Source organism: Sabethes cyaneus, chromosome 2 (genome assembly GCF_943734655.1).
Source record: "Sabethes cyaneus chromosome 2, idSabCyanKW18_F2, whole genome shotgun sequence".
Lineage (NCBI taxonomy): Eukaryota > Metazoa > Arthropoda > Insecta > Diptera > Culicidae > Sabethes > Sabethes cyaneus.
In genome coordinates, this window is record NC_071354.1 from 203333300 (window position 1) to 203351231 (window position 17932).

Below are 17932 nucleotides of genomic sequence, written 5' to 3' on the forward strand. Positions count from 1 at the left end.
ATAACAAAATTGCGAACATTCAGACATAACAGTCCGTTTTTTAATCGAAAAAATTGGCTGTAAACTTTTGTAAAAAATACCAAAATTACAATATCGAAAAAAAGATGGATCCAACACTAGATTATTTCAAGAGTTTTGAAGCAAAAAAAGAAACAAGTGAATTGCATGTGCCATTTTTGAGATATTTATGGTACCGGCTTTGAAAACCGAGTTTCGAGAAAAAGGACGTTGAAGTTTTAATTCGCTGTGTAATCGTTCCAGACAAGCGCGATACAAACAACTCTAACTTTGTTAATTTTTGGAATTCATCTAAACAGCTTCAAACACATATGTTCAAAATGTTAATCCTTCGAAAAATTCAATAAAAAAATTTCAATATTTAGAATTGAAAAAGTACTATACCCTTAATCGGTCACTATTTTTACGATAAGTAAATTAATTACGTAAAAATAGTTCCAGTTTCAGGTCATATTTTAGGGGGAACCCTACTCTGAAAGGTTGAAAAATAACAGATTTTCGTAAAAAAATTTCTGTTTCTTAAAATAAAGTTAAGTGTTGGTGTATTTTGGTAATTCGGTAAGGTATATTTGAAGATATATTTTGCATTTTGTGGATCCCAGAATAATGATTATAATGCTGGTGGCAGCTGGGGGCTTGGATGCTAGAAAACAGTTCCTTGCTGGCGGCACATGCCTGGAACCAACGGAGTATCGTAGAACTGCTTTCAAGGATGGTTTTGAAGCGTAGCGGTTTTTGAAAATTCAAAAAACTGCCAAAATGGCGGTAATTTTTCCAAAAGAAAGGTGTTTTTTCATCAAAAATCGCCAATTAAGAGCTCATGAAACATTCAAAAATTGAGATATCGAAAAACGGCTAAGTAACAATTTAGATAATGCATTTTTACGTGCTGGAAAAAAATTTCAGCCAAATCGAACCACTAGTTTCTAAGATACACGTACTGCCAACTGATAAAATATGGTTTCGAGAAAGACGCGCTTAAAGTTTCATACAGCGATGCATTTCCCTTCAGGGGACTCCATAGTTTTTGACACAGTAGGGTCCCCCCTTAAATCTAGTTAGAAACACTGGCGTGCCTATGCTAGAATACACTTGGGAACGTGCCAGTGCCACACCTTCTCCATAAAAATTAATAAAATAAAAACTAATTCCTCAAGCTGTGATGAGAAAGTACGAAGAATATAATTTAGTAGCCTTTAACTGCGTAAAATTAAATCCAGTTTCAAATCAAATTCGAAGTTCAACTTTAAGTAAAACTTCAAGTTTAATTTTAATTCTAACTTCAAGTTAATTTTGTAATCTCATCTCAACTCGAATTACATGTCCGATTTTAAGTAAAAATTCAAATTCAATTTTCAATCTCATTTCAAACCTTTTTCATGTCGAATTTCAAGTTCAATTTCATGTCTAGTTTCAAATTCTATTTCACATCTAATTTTGATTTCAATCTTCAATTAAATTTACTAGTTCAAGTCCAATTTCAAATTGAATTTCACGTCTAGTTTGATTCTACTTAAACCTAATTCATTTTAATTTTCCAATCCAATTTAAAAGTCCAATTTTAAGTGAAGTAATGGTGGAAAACTTCAAAGAACAGCCGGTAAAACATGTTCTAACACATGGAGTTTTTGAAACAATTTTTTCTTGTTTGTCAATTTCTAACCTTTTTATTGTAATACTAGCTGACCCGACAAAGTCCGTATTGCCCCAAATTATACGGTATTATTAAAATTCGTATTGTTTCCGGCGGCGGGTCGCTGGCAACACATGCAGCCAGCGGCCGTCTCGCCCTAAATCATCTAGTGTTACTATAGATAGTATTTAATGGTTTTGTAATTAACTAACATTAAGAGTCTAAAATTTTCGTAAATTTTCTCGAGTTCGATTACTTTATGAGTTACGCAACGATTTCGATTTTATTTGTTTGAGAGACTTTCTTCCCCTACCACAGGGGTGAGGGGTCTCAAACCATAAAATAACTTCATACCTACAGAATCACCCATATGCCAAATTTAGTTCTATTTTCTTTGAGAAAATTTGTATTTCATGTTTATGTGATCCCCCCTTAACCCATTATGTCCTAGCGTATGATATATCATACCTCGTCTTCAAAACCTGTTTACTGCTGAATTTCAATAGTTAGCATTGTTAATATATCACTACAAGAGAGAAAAAACATCTATCTGATGTGTGTGTGAGATAATCTGTCAGTTTTTGTCATTTCATCTGTATTTTCAGAAGTGCAAATTTGTGATAAATGGGAAAAAAGGTGAAAAAATGGCGAAAAAAACTTTGTCTACAAAACGCATGAAAAAGTCTACATTTTGTGACGAAACATTACCTGACATGTAAATTGATATTTACATGTAAAGTCTATCACAAAATTCGATAAGAAATCTGTAAACAACTTTGTAATTTGATTGTTTGACACTGAGCGTATGAAATATTAAACCGGCCATATTTTGGCCTTGAAACCATTCCAAATGACGAGTTTGTGTTTCCCGACACATTCGAGCTATAATATAATAGATTACAGATTTTCACATCATTTGGTCCAAATTTTGGTATACCCGGGTCATAATGGGTTAAAGAAGGCAGGGGTTTTTATTCACCATAGAAAAAAATCCTGCCTCCGAAAACCCTCACATGCCAAATTTGGTTCCATTTACTTGATTAGTTCTTGAGTTAATAATTGTATAGTCGCGGCCGTCTCGCCCTAAATCATCTAGTGTTACTATAGATAGTTTTGGTGGTCTTTTTATTGACTAATGTTTTATGGAAGAGTCTAAAATTTCTCGAGTTCGATTAGTTTTTGAGTTACGCAAAAATTTCCATTTCATTTGTATGGGAGTCCTCGTCCCCCTACCACAGGGGTGAGGAGTCTCAAACCATCATAAAATAAATTCATGCTTCCAAAATCCCCCATATGCCAAATTTGGTTCCATTTGCTTGATTAGTTCCCGAGCTATGAGGAAATTTGTGTTTCATTTGTATATGCACCCCCCCCCCTGTTAAAGGACGGAGGGGTCACAGTACACCATATAAAAAATTCCTGTCTTCTAAAATCTGCACATGCCAAATTTGGAACCAAATTACTTGATTAGTTCTAGAGTTATGAGGGAATTTGAATTTCATTTGCATAGGAGCCCCCCTCTTAGCAGGAGGAGGGGTCTCAGTACACCTTACAAAAAGTTCTTGTCTCTTAAAACCGCCACATGCCAAATTTGGTTCCATTTGCTTTATTAGTTCTCGAGATATAAGGAAATTACTATTTCATTTGCACGGGAGCCGGTCTCCTAAAGAGAGGAGGGGCTCTAATTTATCATAGAAAAAAATCTTGCCTCCAAAAACCACCACATGTCAAATTTGGTTCCATTTGCTTGATTAGTTCTCGAGTTGTGCAGGAATTTGTGTTTCATTTGTATGGGAGTTTGCCCCCCCCCCTTAAAAGGAGGGGGGTCTCTAACTATCATAAGAACCTTCCCCGGGCCCAAAAACCCCTGCATGCAAATTTCCACGCCGATCGGTTCAGTGGTTTTCGAGTCTATAAAGAATGTGCGGCCAGACAGAAATTCATTTTTATAGATAAAGATTTTTATTATTATTATTTTATTATAACTTTTTTTTTGTTCCTGAGTTATGAACTGAAAAACTCTGGTTTTCTTTTTCTGAATGTCATTCAAAAATACATACATATAAATTCATGAACTGGATAAACGAGAAGAGCGGAAGGGAATAGAAGAAAAACTAGAGAAAATAAGGAAGAACCCTCAAGCAAACGAAGAAAACGAGGATAAACTGAACAGAACAAGAGAAAAAAAAACAGGATAAAAAATTGTGAAAACGAGATAGAAAAGGAGGAAAAGCAGAACATAAAAAGAGAAACAACAGAACAACAGATAGACGAAAAAATGAACGATGAACGAACTAAAAACGGAATAGAAAAAGAGTTAAAAAGGAAACAAGAAGAAAACCGGGCAAAGAAAAAAAAAACAGTCGAAAAGGGGTAGAAAAAGGCAAAGAGGAGAAATTGGTGTAAAAGGGAAAAAACGGGACTGAAAATAGAGAAACAAAATAAATCAGAACTGAAAAGCGGAACTGGGAATGAACGAAACAGGAGGAAAAAGGAGGAAAAGAAGTCAAAAAGAGGGCACTGGACGGAAAAAACGAAAAGAGTAACCCCCAAAACCAAACAAAAAATGCAATCAAAGAAAAAAAGAGTTAGTAAAAGACGAAACCTCGACAACTTTTTCAAAAGGACGTAAAGTAACATTGAGAGACTCTCTTTTTTGTCCGGCTCTTTCGATTTAGGTCGAAGTTTAGGTTCAATCAAATTTTAGGTCCAATTTCCAGTTCAATTTGAAGTAAAGCTTGAAGCCCAAAATAGTCCGAATTCAAGAATGGTTTAAAGTTGTATGTTATGTCCAACTTCAAGTCTAGTTTCAAATCCAACCTGGCTAACTCAACTCTAATCAAGCTCGAAGTTTAACTTATAGTCCATTTTCCACTTTGATTTTAAATTCAATTGCACCTGACAGTCAGTAGCTTTTAAACTAATCGGCCGATATATTTTTTAGTAACAAAAGATTTGATTTCCTAAACCAAAACATTCTTGTGAAAGGTAGGGTACCCCACCTTTTGTTGATTTCTGGGCAGTGGTAATCAAAAGTCTAGACATATGTATATTTATCTATACTTATAAAGAAGGATTTCTGTCTGTCTGTCTGTCTGTCTGTCTGTCTGTCTGTCCGTATGTTCCTTATAGAATCGAAAACTACTGAACCAATCGGCATATGCATGTAGAGGTTTTTTGGGGCCAGGAAAGGTTTTAGTGATGGTTAGAAACCCCTCTCCCCACTAAGAGGGGGGGCTCCCATACAAATGAAACACAAATTTCTGCATAACTCGACAACTAATCAAGCAAATAGAACAAAATGTGGCATGTGGGTGTTTTCGGTGACAAGAATTTATTCTATGGTAAATTGAGACCCCTCCTCTCATTATAAGGGGAATTATAACTCCTCTCCTCTTTAAAAGGGGGGGCTTCCATACAAATTTCCTCATAACTCGAGAACTAATCAAGCAAATGGAACCAAATTTGGCATATGAAGGTTTTCGAGGGCAAGAATATTTTCTATAGAAAATTAGGACCCCTCCCCACTTTAAGAGGGGGGGCTCCCGTACCAAAGAAACACAATTTTCCTCATAACTCGAGAAGTAATTAAGCAAATGGAACCAAATTTGGCATGTGGGTGTTTTTGGAGACAAAATTTTTTTCTATGATGAATTGGGACCCCTCCCCACTTTAGGCAGGGGGGCTCCTATACAAATGAAATGCAAATTTCCTCATAACTCGAGAATCAATCAAGCAAATGGAACCAAATTTGGCATGTGAAAGTTTTCTAGGGCATGAATATTTTATATGGTGAATTAGAACCCCTCCCCACTTTAAGAGGGGGGGCTCCTATACAAACGAAATACAAATTTCCTCATAACTCGAGAACTAATCATGCAAATGGAACCAAATTTGACACGTGGGTGTTTTTGGAGACAAAAATTTTTTCTATGATGAATTGGGACCCCTACCCACCTCAGGAGGGGGGGGGCTCCTATACAAATGAAATCCAAATTTCCTCATAACTCGAGAACTAATCAAGCAAATAGAACCAAATTTGGCATGTGGAGGTTTCTAGAGGCAAAAATATTTTCTATGGTGAATTAGGACCCCTCCCAACTTTAAGAGGGGGTGCTTCTACACAAATAAAATACAAATTTCCTCATAATTCGAGAACTAATCAAGCAAATGGAACCATATTTGGCATGTGGGTGTTTTTGTAGGCAAGAATATTTTCTATGGTATATTTTCTATGGATTTCCCCACTTTAAGAGGGGGGGGGGGGGCTCCTATACAAATGAAAAACAAATTTCCTCATAACTCGAGAACTAATCAAGCAAATGGAACCAAATTTGACATGTCTCCCCTTTAAGAGGGTGGGCTTCCATACAAATGAAATGCAAATTTCCTCTTATCTCGAGAACTAATCAATTAAATGGAACCAAATTTGGCATGTGGGAGTTTTAGATGGCAGAAATTTTTTCTATGGTGAATTACGACCCCTTCCCCTTTTAAGAGGGGAGCTCCCATACAAATGAAATTCAAATTTCCTTATAACTTGGGAACTAATCAAGCAAATGGAACCAAATTTGGCATGTGGGAGATTTTGGAGTCTTGAATTCATTTTACGATAGTTAGAGACCTCTCACCCCTGTGGTAAGGGGATATGGACTCTCATACAAATAAAACAGAAATTTTTGCGAAACTCAAAAACTAATCGAACTCGAGAAATTCGAGACTCTTCCATAAAACATTAGTCAATACAAGATTACAAAAACTATCTATAGTAACACTAGATCATTCAGGACGAGACGGTCGCGAGTGTTGCCGGTGACCCGCCGTCGGAAGCGCCGCCCACTGGGGGGCTTGCAAAACTCGAGATTGTGACAAAGATCATCCGAGATTCATGATTTATGTACAACACAGGTTAATTTGTGGCAATACGAAGTTTGTCGGGTCAGCTAGTAAACTATAAATTTAAGACTTTAACGTAAGTCACGTTTCCAATAGATGCCAGCAAATATAAATACTATTTAAGTTTAAATTCATGATGAACTGTTGGAATAACCTATTTACGGACGAATTTATCAAAATAAATCTTGGTTATTGAATGCAAAAAAGGTAGTAATTCGCCTCTACTAAGTTTAACGTTTTCCCGGACGAAAAATTACTAATACTTAACAATATCAAACGGTTTGTTTGGTCGGAGGAAAGATGAGTCCTCGCTATCAAATATCAACCAAATACCATAGACATGATACATACCAGGGATATATCACAGTATTCAAGATGACACTAGTAAATATATCTTAATTTTTTTATCCTACGCAAAAATATCCCTAATTTTCATTAACATTTTAAAGCTTGTCGTTGATTAAAATAATATTATCTTTTCAGCTGTTAAAGTCTGGCTGTGTAACGTACAGACTATCTTAAAGCATGCAATCCGAAACGTCGGAAACACACCCATCAAACAATCAAATCACGGCTCGTGTAACGATTTTAATCGATAAAATATCTTCACGGGGGTGTGTTGTATTGCACTACAGCATTTCTTGTTGTGTGTGAACGAATATTTAGACACGTCCTAAAAGAGACAGTTCACCAAAAGCATCGGAAAATAGTATACATATATTATGAGAGGCTAATAATGACTGCACGTGGGCGGAAGGAACAACAAAGACACTGTTGGACGGTTTCTACGGAAGTAGGTTTAGCGAAAGAAGGCCACGAAACGCTAGGTTTGGAAAGGAAAAGAAAGCCAACGGCATATATTTATAAGGATAGTTGTACACATACTGAAGAGGGCACACTGAACGCGTTAATACATAATGGAACAAATAGACGAGAGGAAAATTAGGAACGACGCATAACCTTTTGGCACGGTGGAATGGGAAATTGAACTTTGGATGACTCGAGTCGGTCCGCGTTGCAAAAATCAGGTCAACGAGTTCGTTAAGTTTAACATTTGGCTTCGTTTCGAAGACATACTACTGTGAAAAATATTTGCAAGTTCGGAAAAATATAGATGAATAATGATGAAAATTATATCACAGGTATAATATCTCTGCTTTTTTAATCTCGGGTAAGAGATGTAGCAAACAGAAGTAGGTAGTTCAGTTATGCTTGAATGAAAAACATTGAATAGGCAGTGACCGATATTCCATATTCCCAGTTTGCATATGTAAGGGCAGCGTCTAATCTATATTTCTATAGCATAGCTCATCAGGTTTCATATTGTGTTGAGCATGGGACAGCATCACGAGAGAAATAACACCGTAAGCAAGCACTTAATTTTGTAAACGATGCACGCGACGCTGTCGGGGGATTAGCTTCGGTATGGTACACTTTTGCTACTGCTACTTTATATCCACATTAGCCATAGCACACGGTTCTCTTAATTTCCACGCCTTTGTAGTTGGTTCTATCAGATTTCACTAAAGCTTTACAGCCGCCAACCAGGAGTACTGACGCCAGTCCCCTTTTTCTGGCATAAATCGTCACTTTACACTGTTTAATACCAATATAGAAGATATCGATTTTTGACTTCATTCATAAAACCTGTTAGGTAACAGGGATTGTATCCGCTTCCTCTCTCTCGCTTGAGAACTGATATTTGCAGACAGGATTAGCAAAAAATCATGCTCTAAAATATTTCAGCATCCGATCACTTTCACTGCCAAAGCTCGACTCAATAGGATAACAAACAAGTTGGCGAATCCTTCGCGTTTCCTCGTTCGCTCGCATTTTGTGTTCCTCTTTTCTTTTCATGCCGAAGTCCGAAAGCCGAAAGGCACTCATTTTCTCCGTGGAGCTCAGGAAAAGCGCAATAAGGCAGTGATGCCAATCTGAGTACTTTTGCTGGCAGCATGTAACAATTGATTTCGAGAAATCTGATCAATGTTAATCACAACACCTGTCTTTGGTCACTGACAAATCCTTAATACTAAACTCTTTAGTTTACTAAAACAAAATTAATTTTGGTAATTACTTGGCAAATACTCTGAGCAACTTTGTTATAAAAAAAGCAATAATTTTTTTTTTAACATTTTTTGTTATAACCATACTAAATGTCACTATTATACAATCTTTCATTAGTTTTCTTATTTAGAAAATTAGTTACAAATTAGTTAATTTGCTGACCACTGGAACATTCAGCTATAGGTACGCGCTATTCTTTCACATAGGTTCGGTTATGTCAAAAACACGCGCCGATTAGCAGAGAGTAAAAGATAAGTTGCCAATCAAAATTTGATTTAAAAGCTGAATAACGGCCTTATATTCAATAAATAGAATAAACCAGTAAGCACCAATCAAGGTCATGGTGAGTCACTTAACTCATCATGGACGCAGCTATTTATTTCCTGGTTGAATTTCAGTTAAAAAAAAACATATATTTAAACCCCACTAAAACATTCATTTAATAAGGACCCTGGCACGCAACACGCAACAGCATAAATCGGCAGTCGCGTATTCTGTCTCAAATTTCACGCAATGTAAACAATAGACACTCACGGCTAATCAAATTTCCACAGTTAGCCCTTCGGGAGCAGAGTTCCATATGTTGCGTCGCTGATGTGTTGAGAACAAACCGTGTGGAACCGATACTGACTTGCGCTTCGCTGAGAAATTCCAACTGCGAAGACTCCCACCCACTCCCGAGCAACATAACACGACGTCAATACGGGAACAGATATACGACTGACTATGGGTGTGCAGTAGGAGGAAAAAGGTGATGCAATGCTAGGCAGAGAGCAAGAAAGGCGGATATTTATGCTATGCGACTGAGTGGACGACCATGAAAACACTTAAACTTGGAAACTATCGATTTTTCGCAATGTTTGGTTGGAATCTTTTAATCACTACAAGTGCGAATTCATAACACTTCAAATGCTTCAAATCACCTGAGACGGCATTCTGATGAATGTAGTTAAAGGATCGTAATTGTTAAACGCCCAAAAAGCACTAATTAAAATTTCTTCCTAAATGATAGCCAGTATCATTCCTTTTACCAGCCAGAATATTTAAATTCACTTAATAATCCAAGAGCCGCGATTTAGATATCTCTCGATAACAATAAAAATTCACCGGAAGACAAATAATGCACCGAACCAAAAAAAAAGAAGTTCTATCTAGAACTAGCACAGAATTTAAACCGTTAACAACCGAGTCGACGAGCGGAATAACCACTGCATCTGGGCAGATAATTGCGAACGAACAGACTCGTGCTGTTTTTACATTTCCTGTTTCGAGCCCACCCACAAGCCTTTCGACATTGTCACACGCCCTACCATCAGGATCCCGCCGCGCCTGTGGGTACTCACCTGTGCACTCGTTGATAGCAGTAGCACTTTGCATTATCCCAAGGGAGAGAAAGCAGGAATACATTCTAACACTTTTTGCATAAAACGGAGAGAGTATATGCTGTGAGGCTCAGCTTCACTCGGCAAGGAAGCAACAGTTCGAGTTGAGAGCACTTCACACTAGCGACGTGTACATATTAGAACGTCGAGAAAAATGATCTTATAGAATTTATAGAATCCTGTACAAGAAATTTTGTTATTTTCAAAGTAGCCTCTATGGAAAATTTCATCTCAATCGGATCGTATGGCCGACCCTATAACGAAACCATTTAACTGCCACCACCGAGCTTGTAGATTTTATAGACTACAGAGGAGGCGAAAACATCAGACAGGCAATGTTGAAGGAGGCAATGTTGAACAGCAGGCAGGAAAGACCATCCCCTTGTCAAGTCCACTGCGAGATTCGAATGGGTTCGACAATCCACCCGAGATTCTCACACAGCAATGGATCCCATCCATCGTAGCCATGATAAGTCTAGTAAGCTTATCCGGAACGCCGTTTTCGTCCGAAATTTTCCATAGCTCTTGTCGGTTTACACAATCATATGCGGCTTTGAAATCGATGAACAGGTGGTGCATGGGGACTCGGAATTCGCGACACTTCTGGAGGATCTGCCGCAGGGTGAAGATTTGGTCCGTTGTAGACCGACCCTCCATGAAGCCGGCCTGGTAACTTCCCACAAATCTATTGGCTATTGGCGATAGTCGATGAAAGATGACTTTTGGGACAGCACTTTGTAGGCGGCATTCAGGATAGTGATTGCTCGGTAGTTCTCACAATCTAGCTTATAACCTTTCTTGTAGATAGGGCAGATAACGCCGTCTTTCCACTCCTCCGGTAGTCGTTCCGTATCCCAAATCTTGACAATCAGTTGATGCAGACAGCCGGCCAACTTGTCCGGGTCTATTTTAATAAGCTCCGCTCCAATGCCATCCTTTCCCGCTGCTATGTTGTTCTTCAGCCGCTGGATGGCTTCTTTAACTTCCCTTATCGATGGGGGTGGCACATCTTCGTTGTTTGCTACACCAATGTGGTCACTTCCTCTGCTATCATGGTCTTCCGCCTGCACGCCATTCAGGTGTTCATCGTAGTGCTACTTCCACCTTTCGATCACCGCACGGTCGTCAGTCAAGATACCTCCATCTTTATCTCTGCACATTTCGGTCCGCGACACGAAGCCTTTGCGAGATCCGATAAGTCTCTGATAGAACTTCCGTGTGTCGTGAAAGCGGTACAGCTGTTCGAGTTCTTCGCACTCCTTCTCCTCCGGTTGCTTCAGTCGCGCTAGATTATACCGTGGCGGTCGCCGGTGTCGTGTGTTGTTTACAACAGATAGTTTTTGACGTATCCTTACAATCACTATGTAGTGATCCGAATCAGAGTTAGCGACCGGATAGGTTTTGACGTCGATAATGTCTGAAAAGTGCCGACCATCTATCAGAACGTGGTCGATTTGTGATTCTGTCTGGTTGGGTGATCTCCAGGTGTACCGATGGTAGAGGTTATGCTGGAAGAAGGTACTACGTATGGCCATGTTCTTGGAGGCAGCGAAGTCGACAAGTCTTAGACCGTTTTCGTTCGTTTGCAGGTGAGTGCTGAACCGTCCAATCACCGGTTTGAATTCCTCCTCCTGACCAACCTGAGCATTACAGTCCCTGATTAAAATTTTGACATCATGTCTTGGGCAGCGGTCGTATTCACGCTCCAACTGCGCGTAGAATTCGTCTTTGTCATCATTGGTATTTCCGAGGTGAGGGCTGTGCACGTTGATTATGCTTATATTGAAGCATCGGCCCTTGATTCTTAATCTGCATCACCCGATCACCCGCTTCTGCATCTCGCCCATCACTATAAAAGCTGTGCCCAGCTCGTTTGTATTGCCGCAGCTCTGGTAGATGGTATGACCATCTCATACGTACGTAACATCGTTACTTTCCAGCATACCAACCACCTGCAGCGCTACGGCTCTTCACTTCTTTAGAAAGCACGTGGGTACTTCCGAGGAAATTTAGAGACCGACAGTTCCATGTTCCTAATTTCCAATCGTTAGTCCGTTTTCGTCGCCTGGGTCTTTGCCGATTGTTCCGATTAGTTATTATTATTACTTACGGAGTCCATTGCTTGGATTTTTTTAGTGGTTCAGGCTTGCCAAGCCCGCAACCAACCCCACAGTATCTCCGGCGATACGGCCAACGTAGCTCGAAGGAACCCTCCTCCCCTGTCATCATACGACCTTGGTTTCCACCGGGGTTGGTTACCCGATCTCCACCGAGGTTGCTCGTATCCCGGCTGGTACCACGAGGAGGTAGGGGAAGGACTTGCTAGGTAAGAGGCTGTGGACCACTGGGGGGTCTATTTTATGCCTAGTGCACAAGGCACCGATGGTACGCATTACCAAGCAGTTTTCAAGCGATTCTGAGAGTCTCCTGGGTGACTCGGCTCACCTGGGTGACTGTACAAATCAAATGGGGCCTGTAAGATGAGGTGAGGGTGACTGTGAGAATATGGCGCGTGAAAGAAGTGAGGTGAGGTGAGGTGACTGTGAGAATAGGGCGCCGTACCTCTCATTTGCAACCGAGATATATAAACCAAAAGGTTTGCTAACGGCTTCTAACGATGATTCCACTGCAAGGTAGAACGTCGTCTTCTTATACTAGTAAGCATCTGCAGTCCAGGTGGAGACGAGCAGTTTAGGACAGCGTTTGATCCGAAGCGGGCGGCTGAGCTAAGAAACGTTTTTTCTTGGCACTAAAACCAAGACGTTAGAGAGGCTATAGTAAGGTAACCTATTCAAACGAAACCATTGTGATCAATCGATAAAGGTCATCTCGAAACATTTGGCATAGGCCAAGCAAAGAAATAGAGACATGAAATGGAAGCTTGGTATCTGGAATTGCAGACAATGTTGCAAATCAAACGAGAAGCCAACGATGAGTATGAGAAGCATAGCATTCAACGCTTACGTTAGTCACGCAAGCGTTAGATGAATAGCCGGCGTTGCTATCTGTAGACATACTGCTATCTACACACTCGCGGACGCCTCAGTCTTTCTACATAGCCCACTCGCGAGTCAAACAACTTATGAGCTACCAGCTGCCCGTGAGCCTTATTCTTTTCTTCTTAATTTTTGTCCTCGATTCACTCACGGGCAGGACTGCGCATTCTCGCTAGTGAGCGGTATCAGCAGCTCGGGCTGCAATGCCGAGCGTGAGCGGCGACCGTGCCACACTAGCAAAAACGCGTCGCAGGGCTTGAATAAATAAGAGTGAGAGTCTAAAAGAGATGCTAATGCCGGTATGTTTGTTAGAACGCGTGTGTGAGACATTTAGATCACAGACACGAGTGTGGGCTGAGCAAAACTGATGGTAGATTGCAAATTAGAGGCTCAAAAAAGGACAACGTTCGCCTCACACGAACAATCACTGTTAACGATGATGGACTTGAATTTTTTTATATTTGAATTATTTTAATACATGTTGCGAAATTATTTTAATACATGTATTTTGCGAAAATTTGACAGCCTTTCCATGGACTTTCTGTTAAATTAACGCAACATATTTAAATCCGGATGGCTTGTGTCTGGGCCTCAAAGAGATTCAATTTTGCGTTAAAACTAATGTTCTCCGCAAGACGTTTCCATCGAACGAAACTGACATGCGGAAGACATACGTACACTGGCGGAGTGCGAACAGGTACACGAGCCTGAACAAATAAACGAACTTGATAAAAACACTTGATGACAACAGGAGGGTAAATGAACCACGAGCTGCGTGCGAATGTCGGGAGGCTACGGTGGGCTGGCTACGTCGCGAGGATACCGGTGCAAGGTACACCGAAACTGTTCTTGTCAAGGGCATTACTGGCACCAGTAATAGAGGTGCCAAACGTGATAGATGGCTCAACAAGATCGATGCTGGCTTGCAGGTATCGAGACGCCCGAGTGAAGTGGAGACGAGTTCTTGATTCAGCACGTGCCATTCCGGCTACTAAGCTACTAAGAAAGAAAAAAAGTAAACGTGGAATCAATACTATACAGCATCCAATGCTGAAACAACATCGCAGAAATAAATGTTGCATAAACGTTTCTTCTAATATGTTTTTGCAAGTTGATTAAAAGAACTTGAATAGTCTATCTCAGCTATTTATTCGCTTAAAGGTAATCAATAGCTCCGCTTTAACATACCCTTATGAAGAAATTATGGGAATGCATCAGCACTGAATCAGGTGTAAAAGACGTGATATGCAGACCATTGAAAGTTGTAACATACATAAAACGTAACTGGAATAGAACTAGAATCAACAACTGTAAGTGACTGTTTCTTCATAGTTCAAAAAAAGAAGTGGTTGCTGTCCTCGGTCTTATCCAAATCCAGAGCTACGATTTCGCAGTTAATCGGTCATGATTCTGATCAAAATGAGACACCATATTATTCGCCAGCTGGAACTGTGTCGATCGCATTTGTTTTTTTTTCTTTGTAATAATCGGAAGAGCGGGACACCAAAAAAGTTTTCCAATGTCGTTCTTTTGAAAACGTAACCGAGATTGTGTTTCGACAATCACTCAAGTGCAAACAACTATTTTAATTCTTTCAAAATACAAATTGAAAGCTTCCATCGGGGACACGAAAAGCACTGAAAATAACCTATAATCTGTAATGATGCATTTTCTCTTCTAGTTATAAACTTCAAATGCACTTTTTTTCTGAAGAAATATATTTAAAATCAGCTACAATTGTTTTGTTGATTTCAAAGATACTTTCTTCACCCAGTGGCGTTCTTCCGGTAGCATTTAGATTTTTCTTATTAATTATCGTCTCTCACACAACGCACTCAGTTCAACTTCACTTCTTTCCGGTAGTTGCAACCTGCTGCGCACTTTCCTCCTCCTTGGCGATGCTCTGGAGAAGTTCCTGCTTCTTGTTAGCAATGCGTTCCTCACGTCGCTTGCGGGCCTCACGCACCTTGTTACGCTTGGCCTCGGCTTGATCGTTCAGCATCTTGCTGCGAGCCTTCTCGGCCTTCCGTTTGTGGATATGCTCCATCAGGATACGCTTGTTCTTGAACACATTACCCTTTGCACGCATGTACAAGTCGTGGTACAGATGACGATCAATCTTTTTCGCCTCTCGGTACTTCTTCAGCAGACGACGGAGCACACGCATACGATTCATCCACAGCAACTTCTGTGGCATACGGGCATTGGCCGTACCCTTCCTCTTGCCATAGCCGCAGTGGCGACCCTTGCGCCGAGCGATCGTGTTCTTACGGACACGGAAACGCGAGTGTACAACCACCGGCTTCTTGATGATCAGACCATCCTTGATCAGCTTGCGAATGCTCTGGCCTGTTTTGTACATAAAAAAAATGTGCAAACAGAAATGAAAAATAACATTATGTTAGCACTTACGGGAATTGGTGTTTCCAATTTCATTGATTTCGTTCGGATCCAACCAGACCTTCTTTTTGCCACATCGCATAACCGAGGCTGCCAGCCTCTTCTGGAGCTTGAGGGAACTGAAAACAAAACGAAAAATAAACTTTCATTTCACTAACGCCGCAATTGTAATCTTCTTTAAAAATGCGTTATGCACAATATAAAATTTTGATTTTTCGATTTTTGCATTAAAATCTAAAAACACCGTCCGTAGTACAGTTAACACATTTCACAAGCAACTCATTAAACTTGACCAAAGAAACAATATCCCGAATGAGCGAAAAATGTCAGCAATTTAAAACCAACAGTTTTCAAGAATTCCTTCGGAATTTCGTAACTTCTAATTCACAATTACGTATAACTAACATTTCAACGCACTTTTACGCGATATTTCGTAAATTTTCAAGCATAATTTCGATAGAATCGACGACAAATCGTACCTCATGTTGCTTGTTGTTTCCTCGAAAGAAGTAAAAAGAAAGCTCCTGTCTACCGGGCGGAAGTACTACACACCGCACAATGACAGAAAAGCAGGGTTGTGTGATATTTGTGTACATCCGTTCTGGGGGGTACACAAATGCGCATTTGCGTTTAAAATGACGGTTATGCTCACCTTGGCGGCGGAATCTTTTCACAGAACAGACCATTTTTTATTAAAGAAACTATTGCGACATTTTCGTAAAAAAATGTATGTCAAATTTTGAAGTAGAAACAATGCGCTTACAGCAGTTTTTATTGTGGACATTATGGTAAATTTATTGTAAAAGTGTCTCAAATTCAAATTTTTTCAAATCCTTTTTTCTTATTTTATGCAATAGAATTGGCCATATTTCATTCACAAATTTACTGCTTTGTTCAATTATATTTTAATTTTTCGCCTAAAATATTACCATAAAAGGATAACTTTCACTGACAGATAAAAATTTTTGTTCGCTAAAAAATAGATTTTTTGTAGATACTTAACAACCCATCATTTTTATGGTAGAATTTCTGAAAACCATAAAAGTGATGATGGACTACAATAAATTTGATGGTTTGGTCGTTTGATTATCTTTTGTGACGACAAGTTTTATTTTTTTACTGTATTTTGTATCCTATACCACAGACAAACAGACATAACTCTTGGAAGAACTCGTGGTTTGTTTACTAGGGTAACCAACGTAATTTGGACCCCCTCAGCAGCTGTACATAATTTGGACACTTACAGCAAAATCAAATGCAAGTGTCCAAATTATGTACAGCTGCTGAGGGGGTCCAAAATAGGTTGGTTACCCTATTTGTTAGGCAAACACGATATGCATAAATTGAAGTTAAACGTTTTGAAAGCGTATTGTCCAGCAGTGTAGCGCTCCAAACTACTCGGAATGGCAGCTTTTGTGCTTTTCTGACTTGCCGTTAAGGCCTTAAGCAATGTTCACTTTCAACATCCCAAGTAACCATAAGCATTAATCTAAAACCGTATATTGGAAATAATTCTGCATCCCAAGTACCAAACTTTTGTATATTAGCAATCTTAATGCTTATAAAACGTATATTAACATTGTTGATGCATAGAAGCATTACCGTAAATCAGCATTAAAGAAAGCAATATATGCGCATATAACGTAACAATATAATGCATTTAGTTAATTGCATTAAAACGAGCCGTAAGTGTTGATGAACGGCTTGTACTTGACTTCTTATTTTGCTATTCTGCGGCCACTATTTGTGCCCTCTTCCATCTGACGGTTGCCGTCTTTTTCTACCCTATTGGTAATGCAGGACAAGTAGCTATGATATGAGAGGGAATATCACCAAGATTTAAATGCGACTAATTTCACCTCACTTAATCATATCCGCTATGGTTTAGATAGTAAAGGTGCAAGGAAACGAATGAGGTTGCATGACAAACTCCCGGTTCGAACCCTGTCTAGGTGGTAAGATTATTCAGCATTTCCAAAAATGGTTTCTGTTTATCCTGCTCCCCTTGAGATGCAGCAAAAAAAATCGCTTGCTTTTTTATTTTTTTAAATCCCGACCGAATCTATTTTTATTTACCATAAGGTTTTGCACGGGCATACATAACCTCATTTCTTTGACGTCTATCAGTGGTTTGTTTACATGGACTTAGAACATGGGTTAACATGTGGAAACTCAATATCGTTTAAAGGCCTTAACGGCACAAAAACTGCCATTCCGAGTAGTTTGGAGGGCGACACTGCTGGATAATACGTTTTTAAAACGTTTAACTCCAATTTATGCATATCGCTTTCGCCTAACAAATGGTAAACAAACCACGAGTGGATGTCAGATGGGTGAATTGCGTTCATTCCGGTTCATTCGTGACGCCACCTTGCAAAACCTTATAACAAGCAAACGATATGCCATCGATACTTTTTCGATACGTCGATAATGTAGACAAAATGACGTTTCGTTTAAGCCTCAAACAAACACTGATAATGCTTATTGGATGCTTGTGGCGTAGCATTTTAACAACCCGCTATTTCGCCTTTTTAGCATTA

The 17932-nt window shown here is 39.4% G+C and overlaps 1 protein-coding gene across 1 annotated transcript; it reads right to left on the reverse strand.

Moving 5' to 3' along the window:
- Positions 1–14686: 14686 nt before the first annotated feature.
- LOC128733906 (60S ribosomal protein L19) lies at positions 14687–15934 on the reverse strand. The gene is made up of 3 exons (XM_053827769.1): positions 15872–15934; positions 15405–15511; positions 14687–15341 (listed from the first exon to the last, which is right to left on the reverse strand). Exons 1-3 carry the CDS (start codon positions 15874–15876, stop codon positions 14839–14841), a joined length of 615 nt encoding a protein of 204 aa, XP_053683744.1. The 5' UTR covers positions 15877–15934; the 3' UTR covers positions 14687–14838.
- Between the last annotated feature and the right edge of the window lie 1998 nt (positions 15935–17932).

Excerpts from the sequence above, each read along its gene's own strand:
- LOC128733906 (XM_053827769.1), bottom strand. Across the intron at positions 15,342-15,404 it reads AATTGGAAACACCAATTCCC|GCCAGAGCATTCGCAAGCTG; the intron begins GTAAGTGCTAAC and ends TGTACAAAACAG.